This window comes from Protopterus annectens, chromosome 6.part1, assembly GCF_019279795.1.
Source record: "Protopterus annectens isolate FY-2018-M chromosome 6.part1, PAN1.0, whole genome shotgun sequence".
NCBI classification, from domain to species: Eukaryota; Metazoa; Chordata; order Ceratodontiformes; family Protopteridae; genus Protopterus; species Protopterus annectens.
In genome coordinates, this window is record NC_056738.1 from 398,532,918 (window position 1) to 398,555,641 (window position 22,724).

The window sequence follows — 22,724 nt, forward strand, 5'->3', positions numbered from 1 at the left end:
GGCGGGCATGCTACATAGTGCAGCTAGGGATTGAGAAGGGCAGTGTAGGCCATCTACCCATGGGCAATAACCCTTAAAGGAAATATGTGATCTATTATGGGTCACATGGGTGTTGAATATGGCTGAGCAATTATCTCTATATTCCTGGATGGCACCCTGTCATGATTAGGGGTGCCACATATGACTACCCAACTGGTGTGGTGAAGTAACTATCAAAGAAAGGAGTACTGTCCAGCTGCATCCCATACACACAGTTGCCATTATGTTGATCGCTGCCTAGGTGGTAGTTCATGGGTACAGGTTTGTAACACTGGGGATGACAATGCAATACTTAGCTGTCAGATTGTAGCCATACATCACACACCACACATCTGACACATTAAGGCCCTTACGTATGTTGAATGCAGCACACATTGAGTTGACTATTGCTCCTAGTTCATAGTCATTTCCAAACATCAATAGGCTGATGCCTTCTGTGTTAGTTAATGTGGTATAGATAACAGAGAGGGGGAGTACCAGGAATGAACCCTGTATTACTGTAGCTGGCACTGGTTTGATGTGTGTGTATTAGTCAGACACCATCTGTAGTGGTTCTGCCAGCAGTCCAGTTGCCAACCACTCCTGTGACATAGGAATATACACCTAGTTTACTGAGTCTAGCTGGAACACAGTATGGGTGATGGTGTCCTACGACCTGACAAGGTCATGATATGCAGTGTGAATCAACCCTACTGTCATCTACATCTGTACCGAGTACATCAAATACATTGATCACAGTTAATGGCCTTACAGACCAGACTCAGCAGGGTAGTTGTGCACTATTTCCCATTATCAATGGTGTCTCCCCCTTTGTGGGGTGTGATAACTGTTGCTGTGCACAATTCGGTGTGTACACAGCCTGACATGGCGCTATGATTGAATATGATGTGCATTTGGATAGCTGAATTTTCTTACATTTGTGTAGGATACACCCTGGGATGTTGACAGGTCCCATGAAAGCTGTATGTATGGCTTTAGAGAGTGCAGCTTGTACCTGCATAGTCCTTATTACAGGGGTCCTGTAGTATACATGGATATATTACTAAGTGTACCTGTTGGGGGGTGGGAGGTGGGAGTGGGTTTAGGATCTCCAAGACCCTATCTGGATGAATGGGTGCTATTTCTGTAGGTGAAGTACTTCCTATGCCATAGTGCTGTGCAGCACGGCAGGTCTTGTCGTTGCCATTATGATTAACAACACAGCTATAGAATGCTTTGTGCTTGGCCTCATAATATGTGGCTGATTAGTTTCACAGTAGCTTTGTGTGGTTTTATATGGTGTATCTGCATCTTACTGAGACTGACCAGGGATCACCCACACTCATGTGTGTTCACTCTTGCAACAGTTACTACCTTCTGTGATACAGTTTAAAGCATGGTATCGCCAGTTTGCCTTCTTGTTTGTGTTGGGTTGAATCCTGGTTCTGTTTCAATGGTACAATCACTGCACATATGTGACTGCTTAAGATTCATTTGTGTAGGATTCAGCATTTGCACATGCACTGTCCATCTGCATGGGTACCATGACAGTCACCACTCTGCTCTTAGGAAACATAACATTGGCATTGGAGACTAACTATGTGTAGCATACTGTTAGTCCTGTTTGTGTGACTACTGTGATCCAGGTCAGTGAGGTTGATGGAATCCAACGTTCATTGAGCGCAGGTGTTGGTACATGATGTGTCTTCCCAGTTCATAATGGAATAGTTGAAAGTAGCCATTATTATGGTTCTGTCTCAGACCTAATCTTCCCCATTACAGCACATTATGACAGTTGGGGAATCCATGGCCTGGTGGGTGATCTGTCTCAAGGTGCAATTTGAATTCCACTTTGGCACAAAGCTAGTTGCTCAGCATAATGCATCTGAAGTTATGCAAGTGCAACTAGCGTGGGTGTGTACATATCCTTCAGGAATATGGACACACCTGCGGCCCGTGTGTTCCAACAAAGGATAATGGGCAGGAGGTGAGGTATGTTTTATAACATGGTCATGTAGGTGTGCTCTCCGAAGTGTTGAAACATGTCTCAGCCACTGCACAAATATGTTCTCCATGTTAGGGATTGACATATGTGTGTCCGTATAGTGTTTCTGACATGTATCATTGTGTAGCGAGACCCGCAGTTTATTGCTTGGCTGTCCCTGTAACAGCAGTGGATCTTCACTTGAACTGTGCATGATGTAGGCACTATAGGGGAAACATGAGCCCTAGGCAGTATCCAGATTCCCAGGAGTGACAGGTGCAGGCCCTGTGTGGCAAAGCATCATGGTCTGTCAACCATGTTATCCCAGGCAGATAGATACTGGATACCCTTTGACTTGCACCACTACACTAGACAATTGTGGAATACAATCCTTTTGTCCCTGTACTGCAGTATCATTCTGGCCAATGGCAGAATGCTACCCAGGCCTTGGGACATACCTGCATGGGCTACAAGACCTGGTAGTTCCTACATGTGTTTCCATGCAGACCAGGCTACTGCATCACAGGTCCTGCACAACAAGATGGAATATGCCAGAGCCATGTGTATAGTTCAAAAGGTGGTCTGTGTGTATGGGTATGTGGCTAATCATGGCAGACAGGCAGCTGACAGTATGTATGCCCTTGTATAGGTTGTTGTGTAACATAGTGCTAGAGTTTGCATCACAAATGAGTACTGTTAGGCATGTTTCCAGCCACGTGTTCTGAGGTGTGGTACAATTATGCAAACTATGTCATACAGTTTGTGTATTTCAGTGTCTGTGTCTTCCAACTTTGGGGGGTCACATGTTTGGCCAGATACTTAGAAGCATCTGTGAATGTGTGTGATTTCTGGTAGTGTGTGTGGGTGTCCTTACTGTGTTCTGGTAAGGGTATGTGTTGGTTGTGTTGATATGTTGCATGTGTTAACCTACACCTCATGACTGTCCAGTCCAGTCATGGCTGTAGACTGGGCTGCCTTACAGCTTACCCCTGTAGCTGCATCCCAAACAATGTGTGGGGCGTGGTGTTAGGTGGGTTTGGCAGTGTACATGGCATAGAGATTACATTCCCCCAGGGTGGCCACATACACAAAGCTGACATTAGCAAACACCAGTAGCTGACTAGTGGACATGCCTGTATAAGCATTCAGTACAACAAGTACCAAGTACTGTATTTAGTTTATGTATTGCTTATGAAGATGTTTTAGACAGTGATGCTCACATGTAAATATTTGTGTTATGGATGTGACAACATTGGCTATTACGGAAACACTGTAGCTACCATTAGCAGCAATCCTCCTCTGAGGAGCACATCACATTCTGTTAGTTTATTATAGATGATGCAATTGTCTACAGGTCTGTTTCCTTCTCTGGGTATATACACACATATCCACCAAGACCATGAGCTCTGCTGGGCACCGACACCCACTCTCCAAACAGAGTCTTGTATTAATAGACTCTGATGCCACTACCAACATGATCAGGATATAATCAGATAGTGTGAGCCATCACCTATGAAGCAGCTATTACATATGTGCAGCTGTCTCCTACATCTTACACTCCTACTGCAGATGTTATACTGGAGTTAAAGATGATATGCAGCCTGTTTCATTACCAGTGCTGTGCACTACCTTACATACAGTATGTGCAAGCAGCTGTTAGGTTGGCAATGAGAGGTTGGGCTACATAAACTTGGTAGTTCAACCAGTGTGTCTACTCTCAATATCCAGTCTATGTAGGTGTGCACATTGCCATTTGGCCTAGCCCTGTAGCAAGGGCCACTACACATTTGCATTACATGTACACATGCACAGCTGTTATTATGTGCAAACAATACTAGAGAGGTCCAGCCCTGTAACAAGGGCCACTATACATTTGCATAACATGTACACATGCATAGCTGTTATTGCTTGCAAACGATACTAGAGAGGACCAACTCTGTAACAAGGGTCACTACACATTTGCATAACACGTATGCACAGCTGTTATTGCTTGCAAATGATACTAGAGAGGACCAGCCCTGTAACAAGGGTCACTACACATTTGCATAACGTGTACACATGCACAGCTCTTATTGCTCAAACGATACTAGAGAGGTGGATATTACATGTGTTATGTGCATGGATAGTTACCTGGCTCTTCCAATTATCTTTGCTATAATGCTGCTAAACTGTCAGATCAATAGAAATGATATGTATCCTGTTACTGAGTATTGTAATTGCCAATAGACATAACAGAGCTGCTATGTAGAATAGAATACAGATCTGCCTAAAATACTGTACATTATACAGTTATTATCACAATATCCCACAATGCACATCATATTTGCACGGTAAGCCCATCTTTAACATGTTCATCTTACTTATACACCCATACATATGTCGACTGTTACAATATATCGACATATACTATCCCCTGTTATAGCACATACTTGTTGGACCAATCCTGATACTGACAGTGGCTGGAAGCAAATTGGTGGGTTCCAAGCCCATATCATCCCTTGTGGTGTATGCGGAGTTTGCCGTGTGACCTACAGCAGTACAAACATAGAATACTACAAGCATTACTACTGCTCAACAATGCATCGCTACAAGATAGCTATTTCCACTATATGCATTGATTACACTAATTCTTACAGAACAGGTACTACATTCACAGACATACTACATGTTATACATACCTTCTTAGTAATCGGAGGTGTTATTGACTAGTATAATACTCATTTTCGGTTCATCTTTCAGTGTTTTGTACTGTCCTACAGGTAGATACAGATGGTTTGAATGTGTGACAAGGCAACCTTTTGTAGTTACAGATCAGTAACAAGTGCTATCCCGATAACCAATTGGTGTTCCTAAATAGCTAATTACATGCACATCAGCTGCGCTGCTACTGCCTTAGCCAATACCATGGATACAGTGGAGTATAACTGAGTACTCCAATTGGGCATTGTCCCTTTGCCTTACTTGTGAGGAAGACAGCATGGAAGTGTTGTTTGGAATCTAATGCAACAGCTGTATGGAGATGAACAGTAATATATTGTGTGCAATGCCCAGAGGATTTGGTCTAAATGTGAGTACTGCTGTTATATTTCTGGACATTGCTACTTGTGCAGGGTTTGTCTGTACCTAATACTTCTGCATATGTTTCAGTCTGGCCAGGTTGTTTGACCAGCTCAAGGCTGCATAGCTATGCATATAATGTTAGGGGGTTTACAGTGTGCTTACCAGACGTATTTAATTTGGTGTTACTGTGTATCACAATATACAGTGAGAAATCACCATGTAGTCAGGAAACAGTTAAGTACAGCAAGAACATACAGAACACTGATACTTAGTCACTCCAAAAGCCTATCTTGGAAGCTAGAAGACTTGTAAAACTTTAAGGCTTTCTATTGCTTACCAGTAGCTTACCTACAGGAGAGATGAAAAACAAGCACAGATGGGGAACATGCATGCAACGATACCATACGGACCTATGTGTCAGCCTTAGGCTTTGAAATACTGGCCAAGGCTATTGGCGCCCCCATGGTGCCTTATTTAGGAGAGTCTTGAAGGTGAATCCCAGCTCTGTAAACAGCACAATAGCAGATTCAATGAGGGTTATGCTACTCAACACCTGGGGTTGTGATCACAACATGCATGCACTCACAGCACTCCTCAGGATGGACAATGTCAACATCTGTGCAGTAACTGAGATCTGTCTTAAGCCTCCTGAGAGCAAATGAGCACTACCAGACTACAACCCATACCACACATTTCAGCCACAGAACATGGACTGGCACAGACATGGAGGGGCTGTATCCATATTCATCAGGGATACCTACACCTCCAGGTTAGTGGGGCAGCATGATACCTGAGATCATCCATGTACAGCTAACATCGGCCACAACTGCAATGTAAACTGTGGCCTGCTATGGATCACCCTCCATGACCCAGGACCACCACTCCACCTACCTGGAGACAGTGGAGAACATGACAGTCCTAACACACACCCTTGCATTAGTCAATGTAAACTACCATACCATTAACTGGGAAACTTACTACAGTACTCACTTCCAGGCCCAGTGCTTCCTTGCATTTATCACCTCATATGCCCTGTATCAGGTGGTAACCTTCCTACTGTGGGGTGGAAACTACTAGAAGTGGTCATCACCAACATGGGCAACAGGTGCACCACAGCGGAGGTTAACCGGTCACTGGTTAGATCTGACCATGAACTATTCACTGTTTCCATACCCAAGCATCTCCCCCACCCATGGATACCACATGTATACCTTTCCTACAGCTAAATTTACACTACTAGTGACAGGGGTGGGGGGTTTCACAGCCCCCACGCTAAGGGGAAACACTGCTCAAGATACAGACAGATTTACAAATGCAGTCTATACGGACCTGCACAGATGTATGGATTGTGCCATCACTCGTAAACCAAGACTCACTCCTCCTAGACAAGGACACCAGTCTGGTGGACCTCTGCAATAAGCAGGCTATACTACAGAAGTAGGACAGTGTTCCAGACAAACAGCAAATCCCACGAAGGGCAGACATCCATGATCACTATTAGTATGATACATAGGTCCCTCATGACATCATCCAAGGCTAACATAAGCAGGAGAATATGCAAGGATTCAAAGATAACCACAAAGCCTTCTTTGGCTATGTCAAGGATCTACGTGGTGACACACAAATTTGCACTGGGCCGGTGAAATATAGTACAAAATATGCTGACCCTACTGATATCGCCAACCTCTTTGCAGATACATTCAGTGCATACTTCACCCCTTAAAGAGCCCACAACACTGCCCGAAAGGTACAGTATCCCACATATCAGAGACACACAGGTGGAAATGGCCCTCTCTAACAGCAGAACACAGCATCAATGGAGGCAGATGTTGTCCCAGACTGCATCTTGAAAACTGTACAAGACAACCTGACCCCCCCCACCTAATTAAGCTTTCCTACCTCAGCCTCTCCACAGGCTACATGCCCATACAATGGCACATGGCAATGGTTATTCCACTCCATCAAGGTGGAATCACAACTGACCATGGTAACTACCACCCCATAAGCCTGACTAGCCTGGTTTGCAATAGTATGGTTTGCATGCTCATGGCACTCATTAACAAAGACATTGGTAACCTCTGAACACGTGACCCAACCCAAGTCAGCTTGATTGAGTGCAGTTCATGCCTACTGAACCTGTTTGACATCTTATATACAGTCACCAAGATGTTAGATGATGGGGGAGGTGGTTCACACATACTACCTGAACCTCGCCAAGGCTTTTGACACCATGCCCCACTCAGGTATTATTGATAAACACACCAGCCTGTACATACACCCATACATCACAGGTTGGTTGCCAACGTGCTTACACACAGAACCCACATGGTACGATTAGCAGTTTTTGGGTCCAACTCTTAACCAGTCACTACTGGTGTCCCACAGGACTCAGTCCTGGGAGCCCTACTGTTTGGCAAATACATCTCAGAGGTACAGGCAAACACAGGTGGACTACAGCAGACCATGTTTGGAAATGACTGTGAACTGGGAGCCATGATTGATAGTCCAGCTGACACAGACATCCCTCAAGGGGCCTCACAGAGAACATCACAGGGTGTCAACGTCATGGCCTCCAGCCAAGTGCCACTAACTGCATGGTCATTCCATTGTGGAATTGGCACCCACATATTAACACATAAGTGGCAGCCACTTTAATATAGACAAGGTAATGGGGTATCTGGGGACTAAGGTAGATAGTGATCACCCCTTTGACAATCATATCTCCGCAGTAGTTAGGACATCCTTTTATGTAGGCCATCTGATTACTAAAGGATTCCCATCTAGACATACTGGGGTTATAGTGCCCTTTACTCATCACTCATCAGTCCCATCATAGGGTATAATAACCCATGTGGGATGTACCTCAGAAGACACTTCCAACAGCTGGGAAGTCCACAAATGTACCTCACCAAGGGGAATACTGGCCTCCAACACAGGCTTATGCAGGCAGACTGAATAAACTCCTGCTTTACTCAGTGGCATCTCATTTACCTAGAGATGATCTCCACTGGCCAACACAGCCATGTCAAACTCTGGCTCAATGGATATGCTCCACCAATGGGAATCCATGTTACAGTGAGCCATACACTGTAGTGAGCTGAACCTTGCCACAACAATAACTGGAAGATGCTGGAGGGACAGCTTCCTGTCACAGACACTCCCCATACTTTGGAACAACATCCCTAACTACATTATACAGAGCCCCTCACTAACACTCTGCAAGAGAAACCTTGAAGACTGGATGGGGAAAAGTAGATGCACACCAGGGATCCCGCCATTGGCTCTGCTCCACAGAGGGACAGTTAATGAATCAATGGGGTGGCAAAAGCTGACACATTTTCGCTGGGCTTATGAATGGCCTCTGGCAGTTGGCCAAGTGCCTACCTATGAATCTATACAGACAGTATCTGCATATGCTGATAGCTTAATTTACTGTTCAGGTGTTGGCTTTCCTTGTGCCAATGACAGTTGTGTGTGCAATAGTTGAGGGCTGCCTATGTTGGATGCACACAGTAGACTGCCTATACATGACAATTTACAGGTAGTCTTGTGTGTGTGCCATCCATTTTTACTGTGTGTGCAGGTGGAGAAAGGTGTCAGTCACTAGGTGCCTACACTGTCAGTGTGTGTGCTATACATTCCCTCTTTGCCAAGGCATGGGCATACTGGGCACACCTCTGTCTGCCTACTGGGGCTGGCTCAGTGTTTTCGTGGTCTGAGTACCTCTGTGCCTGTGGGGCTCTTGGCAATGGTGGTGGGCTGTGAGGGCCTTCACCATTCTGTCCCTGCTGCATTTGTTTCCGCAGGATCATATTGTGTAGCATTGCACACGCTATGAAGATGTGGGCACATGTGCCTGGAGAGTACTGCAAGGCTTCACTAGATATGTCCAAGCAATGGAACCGTGATTTCAGCATCCCAAATGCATGCTCTGTGATGATTCTGGTTTGTGCGTATGTCTCATTATGGCATTCCTGATAGCCAGAATCCCCCACCAGGTGGCCATTTGGGATGTCCCCCCTGGCAAATAACTGATACAGCTGTGAGGCATGCCAGATGTGGGAGTCATGATAGCTTCCAGGGCTGCAAGCACACACATCCATAATGATGCCCTGGGCATTGCACATGACCTGGCAATTGATGGAGGGGTATCCCTTGTGGTTTATGTAGTGCCTACCCTGCTCACCAGGTGGTGACTTGATGTGTATGTGCGTGCAGTCTATTGCACCCAGTACCTCTGGGTATTCTGCCACATGGTGGAAGAGACGCATATTGCTGGCCAACTCCTCTTGCATTCGGGGGAAGTATATGTGCTCATTGGCATGTGGTAACATGGCATCCAGGAACTGGTGTAGTACCCTGGATACTGATGCCTGTGAGATCCCCATGATATCCCCAGTTGGTCTTTGAAAGGTACCTGTAGCTAGTGTTCTCAGGCTTACACATACCTTCGTATCCACTGGGATGGGTTCCCGTCTGTTTGTTCTGGCTCTGAGGCATGGCCGGCACAGCTCCACAAGTTGCTGTAGGATGTCCCTGTCCACCTTGTAATGCTCTACTATCTCTAGATCATGTAGCCCCTGGTAGGTTAACCTGGGTCTGAACATTCTCCTCCTCCTCTGGTGCCTGAGGTGGTCATGTGCATCATCCTCCACACCACCTTCAGTCTCCAACACATGCTGGTGGATCAAAGCTATGGCAGCCCCTAACAAGTACATAATAAAAGTTCCCCATCTGTATACACCACTGTCCCACTCACCAGGCTGAACAAGGAGAAAATTACAGTCAGCTGCCTGTTGGGTGCCAGGATCCACCACATAACGCATGCACTCAAGTCACTCCACAACAAGTACAAATGCGACTCTGTCATTGTCCATGCTGGAGTGAATGACTTGAGATGTACCTCCCTGGACTACATGAAAAGAGACATGGAAGAGCTCTTGGATCATGTAACCCAGGCAGGTATGACCCTAGCCCTGAGTAGCATCCTGCCTTCACCCAGAATGATACCACAGTATAAGGACAAAATGATTGACTTCAACAATTGGCTAAGCTTCTGGTGTCATTCAAAGGGGATCCAGTATCTGTCTGCCTGGGAAGACATGATCGATGAACTACAATGCTTTGCCAGAGATGGTCTGCACCTGTCACCCCTGGGATTCAGGTTACTGGCTAAAGCTCTTGCCACCCCTATAGTGCCTTTTTTAGGCAAGATTCAAAGGATAAAACCACCACCATAACAGATACAAGCATGCAAAATCTGAAGGTAATGCTACTTAATGCTAGAAGTCTAAACCTCAAAATGCACTCTCTCGAGACACTCCTAAAAATGGAGAACATTGATATCTGTGCAGTGATAGAGACCTGGTTCAAGACTCCAGAGAGCACCCCTGCAATACCAGGCTACAATTCTTACCACACTTTTCAGCCACAAAACCAAGACCAACACACTAAAGCTGGAGGAGTGTCCATATTCACTAAGGATATTTACACCTCCAGGCTAGTTGCCCAACACAATGCATCTGAAATTCTCCAGGTGCAACTAACACTAGGTAAGACTGCAATCCAAATTGTAGCTTGCTACAGATCCCCCACCATACACCAAGATTCTCACTACACCTTCCTAAACATACTGGAAAATATTAAGATACAACCAAACACCCTAATACTGGGTGATTTCAACTACCCTGCCATTAATTGGGAAAACTACTCGGGTATCAACTCCTTTTCCTAACGGTTCTTGGAATTCATAAATTCCATCGCCCTGGATCAACTAATCCATTGTCCCACCAGGGGCTCCAATATCCTAGACCTGGTCATTACCAACATGGGAGATAGATGCTCCACACCAGTGGTCACCCCCTCATTGGTCAGGTCTGACCATAAGCAAATCATCCTTGACATCCACATCCCACCCCCATCCCCCAGTAAGGAAACCTCCTTAAAAAACTTCTCCAAAGCCAACTTCATGCTACTGAAGTCAGAAGTGACAAACTTCACAACACCCACGCAGACGGGATCTGGAAGTTTGACTGCAGAATCCTACACTAAGGCACTGTACGAGCACATCCACTAGTGCGTGAATCGTGCCATCCCAAATAGAACCAAGATGCTCTTCTCCAAAAAAAGGAAGCCAATCTGGTGGTCCCCTGCTATAAACAAACTGTACAACAGGAGGAAGAAACTGTTGCAGAAAAGAGGAAAATCCCAGGATGCAAAAAACTCCCTCACCAGCTTCAGTAAGAAGCTGAGATCCCTCATAAAATCCTCAAAAGCTAGTTATGAAAATAAAATTGCCAAATATTCCAAAGACAACCACAAGGCATTCTAGAGTTATGTCAAGAATCTAAATGGCAATGCTCAGATCTGCTCTGAGCTACAACAGAATGGCATTAAATATACTGATCCCAAGGATATTGCCAATATCCTGGCAGATCGATTTAGTGCCAAGTTCACCCCCCTCTCACCCCTAAAGGGCCCATCTCAATACCAAAAGATTGCCAAATTCTGATAATCACAGCCACACAGGTAGAAACAGCACTCTCCAAAGCTAAGAATACAGCATCAATGGGACCAGATGACATCCCAGGCTGTGAAATATATGAACTACAAAATGAACTGGCACCCCACTTAAGTGTCATGTTTAATCATAGCCTCACCTCAGGCTTTGTGCCCACTGAGTGGCACACAGCTACAGTTATCTGGCTCCACAAGGGAGGATCCACCTTGGATCCCAGGAACTACCTTCCCATCAGTCTGACAAGCCTAATCTGCAAGGGCATGGAACGCATTATCATGGAACTTATAAAAAAAGACATTGGCAATCTTCAAACACTGGACCCCACCCAGTTTGGGTTTGTGAAGGGCCGATCTTGTCTCCTGAATCTGATTGACTTCTTCGAATCAGTCTCCAGAGCTGTGGACGAGGGTAAGGTGGCCCACACAGCCTATCTGGACCTCGCCAAGACCTTCAACACCATCCCCCACTCTGGAATCATAGATAAACTTACTAAGCTGGACATAAATCCCTACATCACTCGATGGGTTGCCAACTGGCTTACTGACAGAACCCAGACTGTAAAAGTAGCCGACTCCAAATCCAGCTCCAGACAAGTGACAAGTGGAGTACCTCAGGGTTCAGACCTGGGACCACTCCTGTTTGGCATCTACTTCTCTGAAGTACAGGCCAACGCTAAGGGACTCTGGCTAACAAAGTTTGCAGATAACTGCAAACTGGGAGCCATTATTGAATCCCCAAATGATGTGGATATTCTACAAAAGGGCCTTACAGAAACAGATGCCTGGTGCCAGAGCCATGGGCTCAAGCTTAATGCCAAGAAATGTATAGTTATCACCTCTGGAAAAAAAACATGTACCCATGAACTACCACATAGGTGGCAGGACACTAAACATCGAAAGTGATGAGAGACTTAGGGACACAAGTGGACAGTGGTCTCACTTTCGATAACCACATTGCCACAACAATCAGGAAATCCTTCTATGTGGCACACCTCATCACTAAGGGCTTTTCATCCAGAAAAAAGAGGTCATTGTCCCACTGTACTCATCCCTCATTAGACCCATTATAGAGTATAATGCCCCATTTGGTATGTACCTCACAAGACATCTGTAACAGTTGGAAAGGCCACAGAAATACCTCATTAAAAGAATCACAGGCCTAAAGCAGATGCCATATGCTGACCGTCTAAAAAAACTCCAGCTATACTGTGTGGCATATCATCTACTCAGAGGTGATCTCTGCTTAACATACAAGGCCATGTCAAACCCTGAGCTGTTGGACATGCTCCACTTAAAGAAATCCCAATCCCTCATAGCCACACGCTCCAAGGATCTAAACCTTATCATCACAATGAACAAAACATGCTGGAAGGATAGGTTCTTGACCCAGAGACTCCCCATACTCTGGAATAGACTGCCCATACATGTCAAGCAGAGCGCCTCATTGGCCCTCTTCAAAAGGAACCTTGGTGATTGGATGGGAGATAGGAAATTCACCCCGGGAATCATTTTAGTCGCCCTGCTAGACAGGGACCCAGAGAAGTAAATAATGTGGGAAGAAATTTCCAGGGAATTGTTATGGCTAGGCTTGCATAGGCCTTAGGGCCGATAGCCTAGTACCAACCTATGAACCTATGGTGCAGGGTGTATGGGAATACACAAATGTGTGTGAGGTGCTTTCACACATTATAGTATTGTGCTATGGATGCTACTGATGTCAGTGGGTGTGTATGACCTATTCCAGCTGCAGTGTGTCTTAATTATGGGTTTTGCAATGAGTACTGCAAGTGTGGGGCCTTTACTGTGGAGATCTACTTGCCTGCTTTGATTAATCTGTTGCCCTTTAATTCACTTTTAGACCTGGATCCCCACCCATTATCAGGCATGCATCCACCTGCCATCTTTCTTGTTTTGTACTTTCCCTACCCAGTCATGGCAAAAGGTGCCTTGTAGCTGATATACTGCAAATCAGCTTTGTTCTGCTTTGACACTTTACTGTTTTCTTTGCAGTACAGCCTCTCCCCTTTCCTGTTCTGCAGGTAGTTGCTTGCAGCCTTGTTAGCTGTTGTCAATGTCCCACTGTAGGCTCCTAGGTGTTAATTAGTCATTTGTACTCCAATTTCACTGCTGCAGCATTTCCTTATTTCTTTCCTATAACCTTTCTGTTTCAGCTGCAGTGTGCGCTGCTCATACCCATTTACCGGGTTTACGCGAGTTTTCATCTCCGTTCACATGCATACTCGGTTACCTTGTGTACTCTCAGCTAAGCATAGCTATGGCCAATTTGACACACCTCTATCCTGCAGCTTTGCCTAGCTAGGGGCAGACCAGTTTAGCAATGCTCCAATGTGCTTACAGCAATGACGACACACCCCTCTCTTGATGTCATCTTTATCTCAAGGGCACACCTCGATGTTATAACACTATGCTGTGAGGTGCTGCCTTACACCAGCGGGATATATGCGATTCACTATTACTCCTCCCATTTGCATGGCATTGCCTACTAATTCCTAGCTACTGTGCATAACACTGTCACTGCCCCTTAGCAACCCTTGTGCCATAGTATGGTGTAGCATACTTGCCATTGACTATTATGGGGAAATCGTAATATGTGTTTCATTGTGGTTTTATTCTATATTTTTATATATTCCTTGTGATCCCCATTGCACATCGCTGCCCTGCACTTCCACATTGCAAATATATATATTAAATGTTAATTTTATATTTTGTACATGTTTTTTATGCTAATGGCTATATATTCAGCCATTGGCATATATTAACAATATAATACATGTGTTTGGTCGGCTGTCATGGCTCCGATTTTTTGTTTGCAAAAATGTAAACCGTTTTCTGCGGTTTACATTTCTGCATGTTTACACTACGCCTGCACCACTTCCTGAATCACTACATACCTTCATTTGCATGCTACACTGCTGCACATGGGGTAATTAGCATACAAGGCTCGGGAGTTGTGCGGGCGTAGCATACGCAGGTAGTGCATGTGGAAACAGCTCGTACCTGAATCACTTGGTGGCCATATGTGGTGTTAGAATGCCGACGCTGCTCCTGCACCTGGAGCAAGTTTCAGGAATCCTGGGGAATGTCTATTTTCATTAACTTTCTTAGAAATATCTGCCTCACATGCCTTTAAGAAAGTATCCCTGATAGCATCATTCTGTAGTGTATACGTGCTGGGTTTTCTCAGAGTATGTTTATCAATACTATCTTTCAATCAAAACATGTTTTTAACATTACATTTCTGCAAAACATCTTCAGACTGATTATCACATTACTTAGTTGTGATAGAACTGCCAGAATATATGAAAGACCTTTATTTAACAAATAAATTTGTGCATCAGAAAGATTATGGTGACTTAAGTTCACCACTAAATCATGTAAAATTAATGATGGATTACATGCTCGATCTATTAACATTCTGTAGAAATTTTCACCTCTTCCAGTCTCTGCTCAATGAACAATCTCCCTTGTTTGTCATGTGTTGTTGTAGGAGCAGTGGGAGAGCTGGAAAAAACAAAGATAGTACACAGGTATCCTTACGTCTAGCTCCCATGTTCATATCTTGTTCACATCAAATGCTGGTCTTGTTTCTCATTGAGAACGAGTGTGGTGGCATTATTATTCTGTGGAGGTTTTACTATTGTCTGTGACCTTTTATCTGCTGTCAGTTCAGATTCATTTTCCAATTTAATGTTCATTGGAGGATTAGCATCAGATTTTGTAGTGGGTCTATCTCTAGGCAATGCAAAAATTCTCCCATTTTTAAAATCTGAAAAATCCCTTGCCAATTTCTTTATTTTAATGCGCTCCAATATCATGTCAAAATCTGAAATACCTGAGTAAAGCTCTTCCAGTTTATCAATAAACACATGACAGAAGGCACAGATAATATGAATATTGAATAAGATTATTGTCTGAGCCAGAATTCCATAAAGAGAGTGGGTGCTGTGACATGTAATGTAACCAGAGTTACAGTGAATCCATTATTGCATTTGAATCTTGATAATTCCTCTAAATCCATACCGGAAGAAACTACTGAATATGAGGGTTTCATGGCAACCGATAGATACTTGGAGAACTCTTTATACAAACTTAAGAAGCTGCAATGGCAGCAGCTTCACCTGGAAACGTGCCTTCACCACAAGTTAAACTTTTAGGTATGCCTACCTATGGTAACACCTGCCCAGAATTACTGAAAAAATGCAGTTAATAAACCTTGAAACAAGCCTCAGTTATATTAGATTATTAATGGAATACTTCAGTCCTGCTGAGAATGATTTAATATTGGAAGTAGAATTGAAATAGAAAGAAATGGAAATTAAATATGCAACAGATATTTTTATTGATAAATTGGAAGAGCTGTACTAATATTTCAGCTTTTGACATGAGATTGGAGTGCATTATAATGAAGAAATTGGCAAGGAATTTTGCAGATTTAAAAAATTGGAGAATTTTTGTATGGCGTAGTGATCGACCCACTACAAAATCTGATGCTAATACTCCAATAAACATTAATTTGGAAAATGAATCTGAACTGACAGCAGATAAAAGGTCACAGACAATAGTAATACCTCCACAGAATAATAATGCCACCACACTCGTTCTCAATGAGAAACAAGACCAGCATTTGGGATGTCTATGATAACATCCTTAAAGGGCAGATGCTAAGGAGCTACAGATTACACACCAGGGAAGACAATCTTGAAAGAGCTAACCAATTATTAGGACAACAATTCATAAACAGGGTTATAGAAAGAAGGAAGTCCATCATCAGATGGAAGAAATGAAGAGACAAAGCAATACATATGGTAGACCATTTTTCTCACAGAGAACTGAGAAAAACATTCAAACCATGAATAATAATAACAATTTAGTGAATTCACACTCGAGTCATTCTGATGTATTATAGCGACACTAGATATGTATGTGAAATTATAAGAAATAATTTGAAAATTCTACTTAGTGGTGATCGCAGTAGAAAGATAGTGGGTAATACTCCAGATTTTTGTTTTAAAAACAACAAGAATCTCAAGCGTCTGCTGCATCAGGGATCCATCAATTGTGATCATGTTTGCTTGAATAGAGTGGAGACTTATCCATGTAGAACTTGCATGGTATGCAAATTTATTTCCAAAACACAAGATTTTATACATCCAGTAATTGCTACAAAATATATGCTGAAACTTGATACTGACTGCAGGACATAAAATGTGATATATATTGCATGCTGCCAACATTGTCAATGCTTTTATGTTTGAAAAAATTATAGTCATTTCAAGGAAAAGATATCCAAACATATTAGTGATATCTGTTTGAGAGATGATAAAAGCCCATTGATGAAGCACATTTCATTATATAGTAATCAAACTTTCTCTTTTTTAGTCCTGTAGAGTGTTCATGGTGATGTGTAGAGGTGGTGACATTATGCCAGAAACTGAGTTTGCAGAAATGCACTGGATAGGGAACCTGCGAGCAGACAGACCTCCTGGGCTCAATACATCACTCTCACTTAAGCCAGCCTTAAAAAGGCATAGGCTCAATTATTGATTGATTGGTTTGAAGCCTTTTAAATATGTTCGTAATTTATGAATGAATAAGATCCGATGAAGGGTATCATCATTACCCGAGAGCACTTACGCTTTGTTTGTTTTAATGGAGTTATGAAAAATGTGAAACATTTCATTCTTTTATTAAAGTATCAAAGTTTATGTCTAATGCATTAGTGGTTGAGATACTTTGTTTTGCTTGTTGTTCAAATACATTCCAGTACCAGCTGTTAGTTGCCATTCTTTTATTTTGTTTGTTTTTATATATCTACATATATATATATATATATATATATAGCAAGATATAGATAGATATATTTACACACACACGCACACACACACACACACACACACTATATATATATATATATATATATATATATATATATATATATATATATATATATAGCTAGAGATATATAGATATATCTACACACACACACTCAATATATATATATATATATATATATATATATATATATATATATATATATTTTTTTTTTTTTTTTTTTCCAGGTTGGACTTAACTACAGGTAGAGCAAAAAGCAAAAGATTTTATCTGTGTGTGAGTTTGTGTGTGTGTGTGTGTGTGTGTGTGTGTGAGTTTGTGTGTGTGTGTGTGTGTGTGTGTGTGTGAGTGTGCAAACACATATATACTATATATAATGAAATAGATTTGTTTATAGAAGTATATTGTTGGGCATTGTTCAAACAGTCTAGAATGTAGTCTTCCCTTTGTAACTCAACAACAGCTTTGTATGTAGTCCTCTTGTAATAATGTTGTTCACAGTATAACTGAGCTGTTTTACTGATTCAGACTGAAAATGAATTCATCCTTAGCATAAGGAGTAGCCATGGCAAAAATGTTAATACGTAAAGTTACATTGACATAGAACATATCTCACATCAGAAGACAGCTAAAGTCATGTGCCATTACAGTTAGCTGTTTTTGAAGCATCTTCTTAAAAGAATCCATGGACAGAATTAAAGGTTGTTAATTTGTAAAGGAAAGGCTTATGTCACTTGGATTGATATCAGTCTTGTAATATGGGCAACTCAGTAATGGTGATCTAAAATGAACACCTTAAAATCAGATTATGTTGACCCCATGAACAATCAACTGTTATGTACTGCTGCTTCTTGTGGTACAGAAAAATGTCTTTAAACTGCCACAGTGGTTTTCCATCTTTGATTAGAATATTAGATGGCAATACCTAAGCTGCATGGAGTATACCAACTATTATACAACGACCCCCCCATTAATATTCCAAAATGTGCACGTTGATTGGTCAGCGTGCACATTGTAAATCAGACTTTAACAGAACTGAACGCATCTTCCTTTCTCTGTTGCTTTTTTTAAAGCTGTCTCGCTATGTTAAATGGGTTTAACATAGCGAGACAGCTTTAAAAAAAGCAACAAAGATTCTCCGTTGCTTTTTTAAAGCTGTCTCGCTATGTTAAACTCCTTTAACATAGCGAGACACTTTGTAAAAAGCAATGGAAATCTTGCTTTCTCCGTTGCTTCCACCCACAGCTCTGATGAACTATTTAAGCATACACATGTGCAGTACAACAGAACTGACGCAGAATACCAGACAGCTGTGGAAGGGCAGCAAGGAGGCATTATACAATGCCATTATTTAAGAAAATTAAGTATTTGTTTTCTTAAATAATGTCATTGTATAATAGCAATAACCCACTTCTGGGTGTGGGTAATGCTGGATTTACCCATGGTTGTCTTTGTCTGGCCACTCGGGCTTCACAATCGTAACCAAACCACACCAACAGTGGGTAAATCCAGCATTACCCACACCCAGAACATTACATGAATGTTACTTCTGAATGCCTATTTGTACAGGCTGTGTGCTCTTGCCTAAACATAATAGGTAACAAGAGGACATTTTGGTATATATATCAGTCATTTTATCTTTCTAAAGGTTCAGCATCAGGTGACTAGATCATTTCTCCCACAATACCAGTGGAAATTTAAAATATAAAACAAACGTGATCAAAGATGCTGTGCATTGCATAAATAATATAAACAGAATTCAGTTTATATATGAAGCTACTATGATTAATCCCAAGTCATTTAATTAGCATGTTATTAATCACTTTCAAAACATCTAAACTCTCACAATGCTGGCTATATGTATGTATGTATATATATATATATATATATATTTTTTTTTTTCAGGAGGTAAATCCTGTGTATAAGCTGATGTGGGGAAAAGGCCTTTTGCTTCCAGTCTCTATATATACCAACTATGAGGTCACACAAAGTGGGTGGAAAGGGAAAATGTGGAAGACAAAAATAAAGACCATCTTTTCTCTCTTCCTCAAGTTCCACAAAACAAAAACTGAAACCCAATATACTGCAGCCAGTTACAATATACTGAAACAGTGAGTGCAGAAACCTACAAGCATTTTCCAGAGACATTTGTGACTTGTTGAAATACTACACAATATATGCTATGTTCGGAGTTTCTAGTCTCATGATGATTGTTACATATTTTGTCATTTGCCTTATTATGTCACGTAAGTGGGAAATAAAAGGCTCTGTTATATATGCCTGAACTTTTTAAAAACCAAGCAATGAGTATTTCACACGCACTACTCAGTTAGTCATAGTACAGCAGAACAAACCATTCTTTATAAAACTTTTTAACTCTGAACATGTTACTTATCTTGGCTATAACAGAACAAATGTTTTTTAAAGGCCATTTCATATACTAGCACAGATGGAGATAAAGTTTTCCACTCTTATAAGTAATAAAAAATATCTTGTCTTCAGTCTACTAGTGTTAATCATTTGTGTAGTTAGATTAGCACTGTGTAAGAGAAAATATAAATATTATAGTATTTAGCTCCATTTTATAGAATGAATAAATGCAGCATTTTCAAAAACATTATTGTTTTCTGTATTACTTCCTTGTACGTATAATATTATAGTTAAAGTATCAAGTTGTTTTCAATTCAAGCTGTTGAAAATTTGTCCAATTTTTTGTTATTTTTTATTTATTTATTTTTGCAAACTGCAACTTTGATTAATTGCTGAGATATGAAAACTTATTTCCCTTGTTATGGATTCCAGCTATACCTAGAATTGGTTATCCATAAAACATATGCCTTACAAACAGACAATTAATGCATATGATAATTATGTTGTTTACTTACATGAGCCTCATGACCTTGTTTAGAAAAAGTCCATCTGCAAGCCGTAAGTAATCACTTCGTATTTCCTTTGACAGAGTAAAGACTTCATGGTGCTGTGGTGTTATATCACCATTATTTTCAACTAAGTTTTCAAATGTTTTTACCTGCAAAAAAGGAAATATAAATCTGTCACCATAATAACAATGATGCTTTCATTATAGCTGCACTATGAATTGAGGAACCAGTGCTTACTGATGGATTTAACAGGGCAAGGAAAAGTAAAAATAAAGAGTGGTGAGGAATAAATTAAATGTTCCAGAAAAAGCATGATCAGAATTATCTGCAGTAGTCTGACAGCAGCCTTACTACCTTACTAATACTTAAAGCTTGATAGTGGGTATATGTGAGTGTGTGTGTGTGTGTGTGTGTGTGTGTGTGTGTGTGTGTGTGTGTGTGTGTGTGTGTGTGTGTGTGTGTGTGTGTCTCTACATCTCAAAAGCTTAAAGTGATTTGCCAAGGTTCAAAAACTTATTTTTATTTTAGCACCAAAGCATACAGTGCATAAACTATAGAACAGTTCCTTCCCCATCTCTGAACATTTCTGTAATATCTTTGATATATCAAAATAATTTTAAAATATGTGGTTTCCTTGCACTGTTGTCACTGAGGAAAAACATAGAAGTTTAACATCAGTGATGTGAGAATAGGTTAATGTCTATTGCATCCATAGACACAGACGATGGTGTCTCATTCAGGTCTAGGGATGAACCAGACGTTAACCTATCATAATATCACAACTGGAGAAACTAAATGTTTTGGGCCATAATTTAATAAAAAGTTTATGAAGCTTTTTATTAAAAAAAAAAAAAAGAAAGAAAGAAAAGCAAGCAGGAAAATACATCATGACACTTGATTCATCAAATCCCAAAATTACATAGAATCATTGTTAAATCACTTTAAAGAGACATCAAAGTGCTAAGCATACATTTAGTGTGTGGGCTTCCAAATGGCATGACTAACTAGCAGTTATATTAATGTAATGTACCGTTCTAGCAAATCACACTCATTGTGTGCATTAAACACAGCATTTTAAATATGTGATAAGCAGTTCTTGACCTGTGGCTTTTATATTTATTATTGTTTTAGGATATGCCTTTTAATGCGACACTGTACTTTCATGTTTTTCCTACATCACAAATATACCTGCCTGGATGATCTTTGCTATTACCTCTATAGAAAATCATAATGCTAAAGACACTCTCTGCTCTAAGTTGATAAACTGCATTGCAATAAATCCTATATTTAACACCCAGTCTGCCACAGTTCTCCATAGTTTCAGTTGCCTGATGCTTAATTATCTAGACAAGGTAAACAAAGCTATGCTAAACCCATCAAATATCCCCTTATGTTCTTTTAATCATCATACCACAGTGCTCTCTTTCATTTGAGCTAAAATGAAAAAGGGGAGCCATTTCTTTTATTATGACAATTTCACGACATGCCATAGTTCTGAACACAAGGCATTCCCCGGGATTTATGAAGCTTGAGTCAGGTGCAGGCGTAGCATTGGCGATCTAACACCAAATATGGCCACCGAGCGATTCAGGTACGAGCTGTTTCCACGTGCACTACCTGCGTACGCTACACCTGTACAGCTCCCGGCACCTGTATGCTAATCACCCCATGCGCAGCAGTGTAGCATGCAAATTAAGGTATATAGCGATTCAGGAGGTGGTGCAGGCATAGTGTAAGCATGCAGAAATGTAAACCGAAAAAAACGGTTTACATTTTTCAAACATAAAATCGGAGCCATGACAGCAGACCAAACTCATGTATTATACTGTTAATATATGCCAATGGCTAAATATATAGCCACTGGCATAAAACAACATACACAAAATATGAAAAAGAACACAATATTATGCCCACACTAATGCGAAGTTAATGTGCAGGGCATCGGTGCGCAAATGGGATCGCAAGGAATATAAAAAAATATAAAATAAAACTGCAATGAAACACATATCACGATTTCCCCATAATAGCAATGGCAGGCATGCTACACCATACTCATGTCGCAAGGGTTGCTAAGGGGCAGTGACAGTGTTATGCACAGTAGCTAGGAATTAGTAGGCAATGCCATGCAAATGAGAGGAGTAATAATGAATCACAGATTTCCCACTGGTGTAAGGATGCACAAAACAGCATAGTGTTATAACACCGAGGTGAGCCCTTGAGAGAAAAATGACATCAAGAGAGCGGTGTGTCACCATTGCTGTAAGCACATTGGAGCACTGCTAACCCGGTTTGCCTGTTGCTAAGCAAAGCAGCAGGATAGGGGTGTGTTGAAGTAGCCATAGCTTTGCTTAGCTGAGAGCACACAAGGTAACCAAATGTGCATGTGAACGTGGAAGAAAACGCACTATAAA

General features: G+C 41.5%; 1 protein-coding gene across 1 annotated transcript in view; it reads right to left on the reverse strand.

Moving 5' to 3' along the window:
* Positions 1–22,724, reverse strand: part of LOC122805298 (girdin-like) — a 1,431,879-nt gene that overhangs the window by 1,164,122 nt on the left and 245,033 nt on the right. Inside the window, exon 2 of the mRNA XM_044075386.1 lies at positions 20,320–20,462. Coding sequence (XP_043931321.1) covers positions 20,320–20,462 — 143 coding nt within the window. The remainder of the gene's footprint in view (positions 1–20,319; positions 20,463–22,724) is intronic.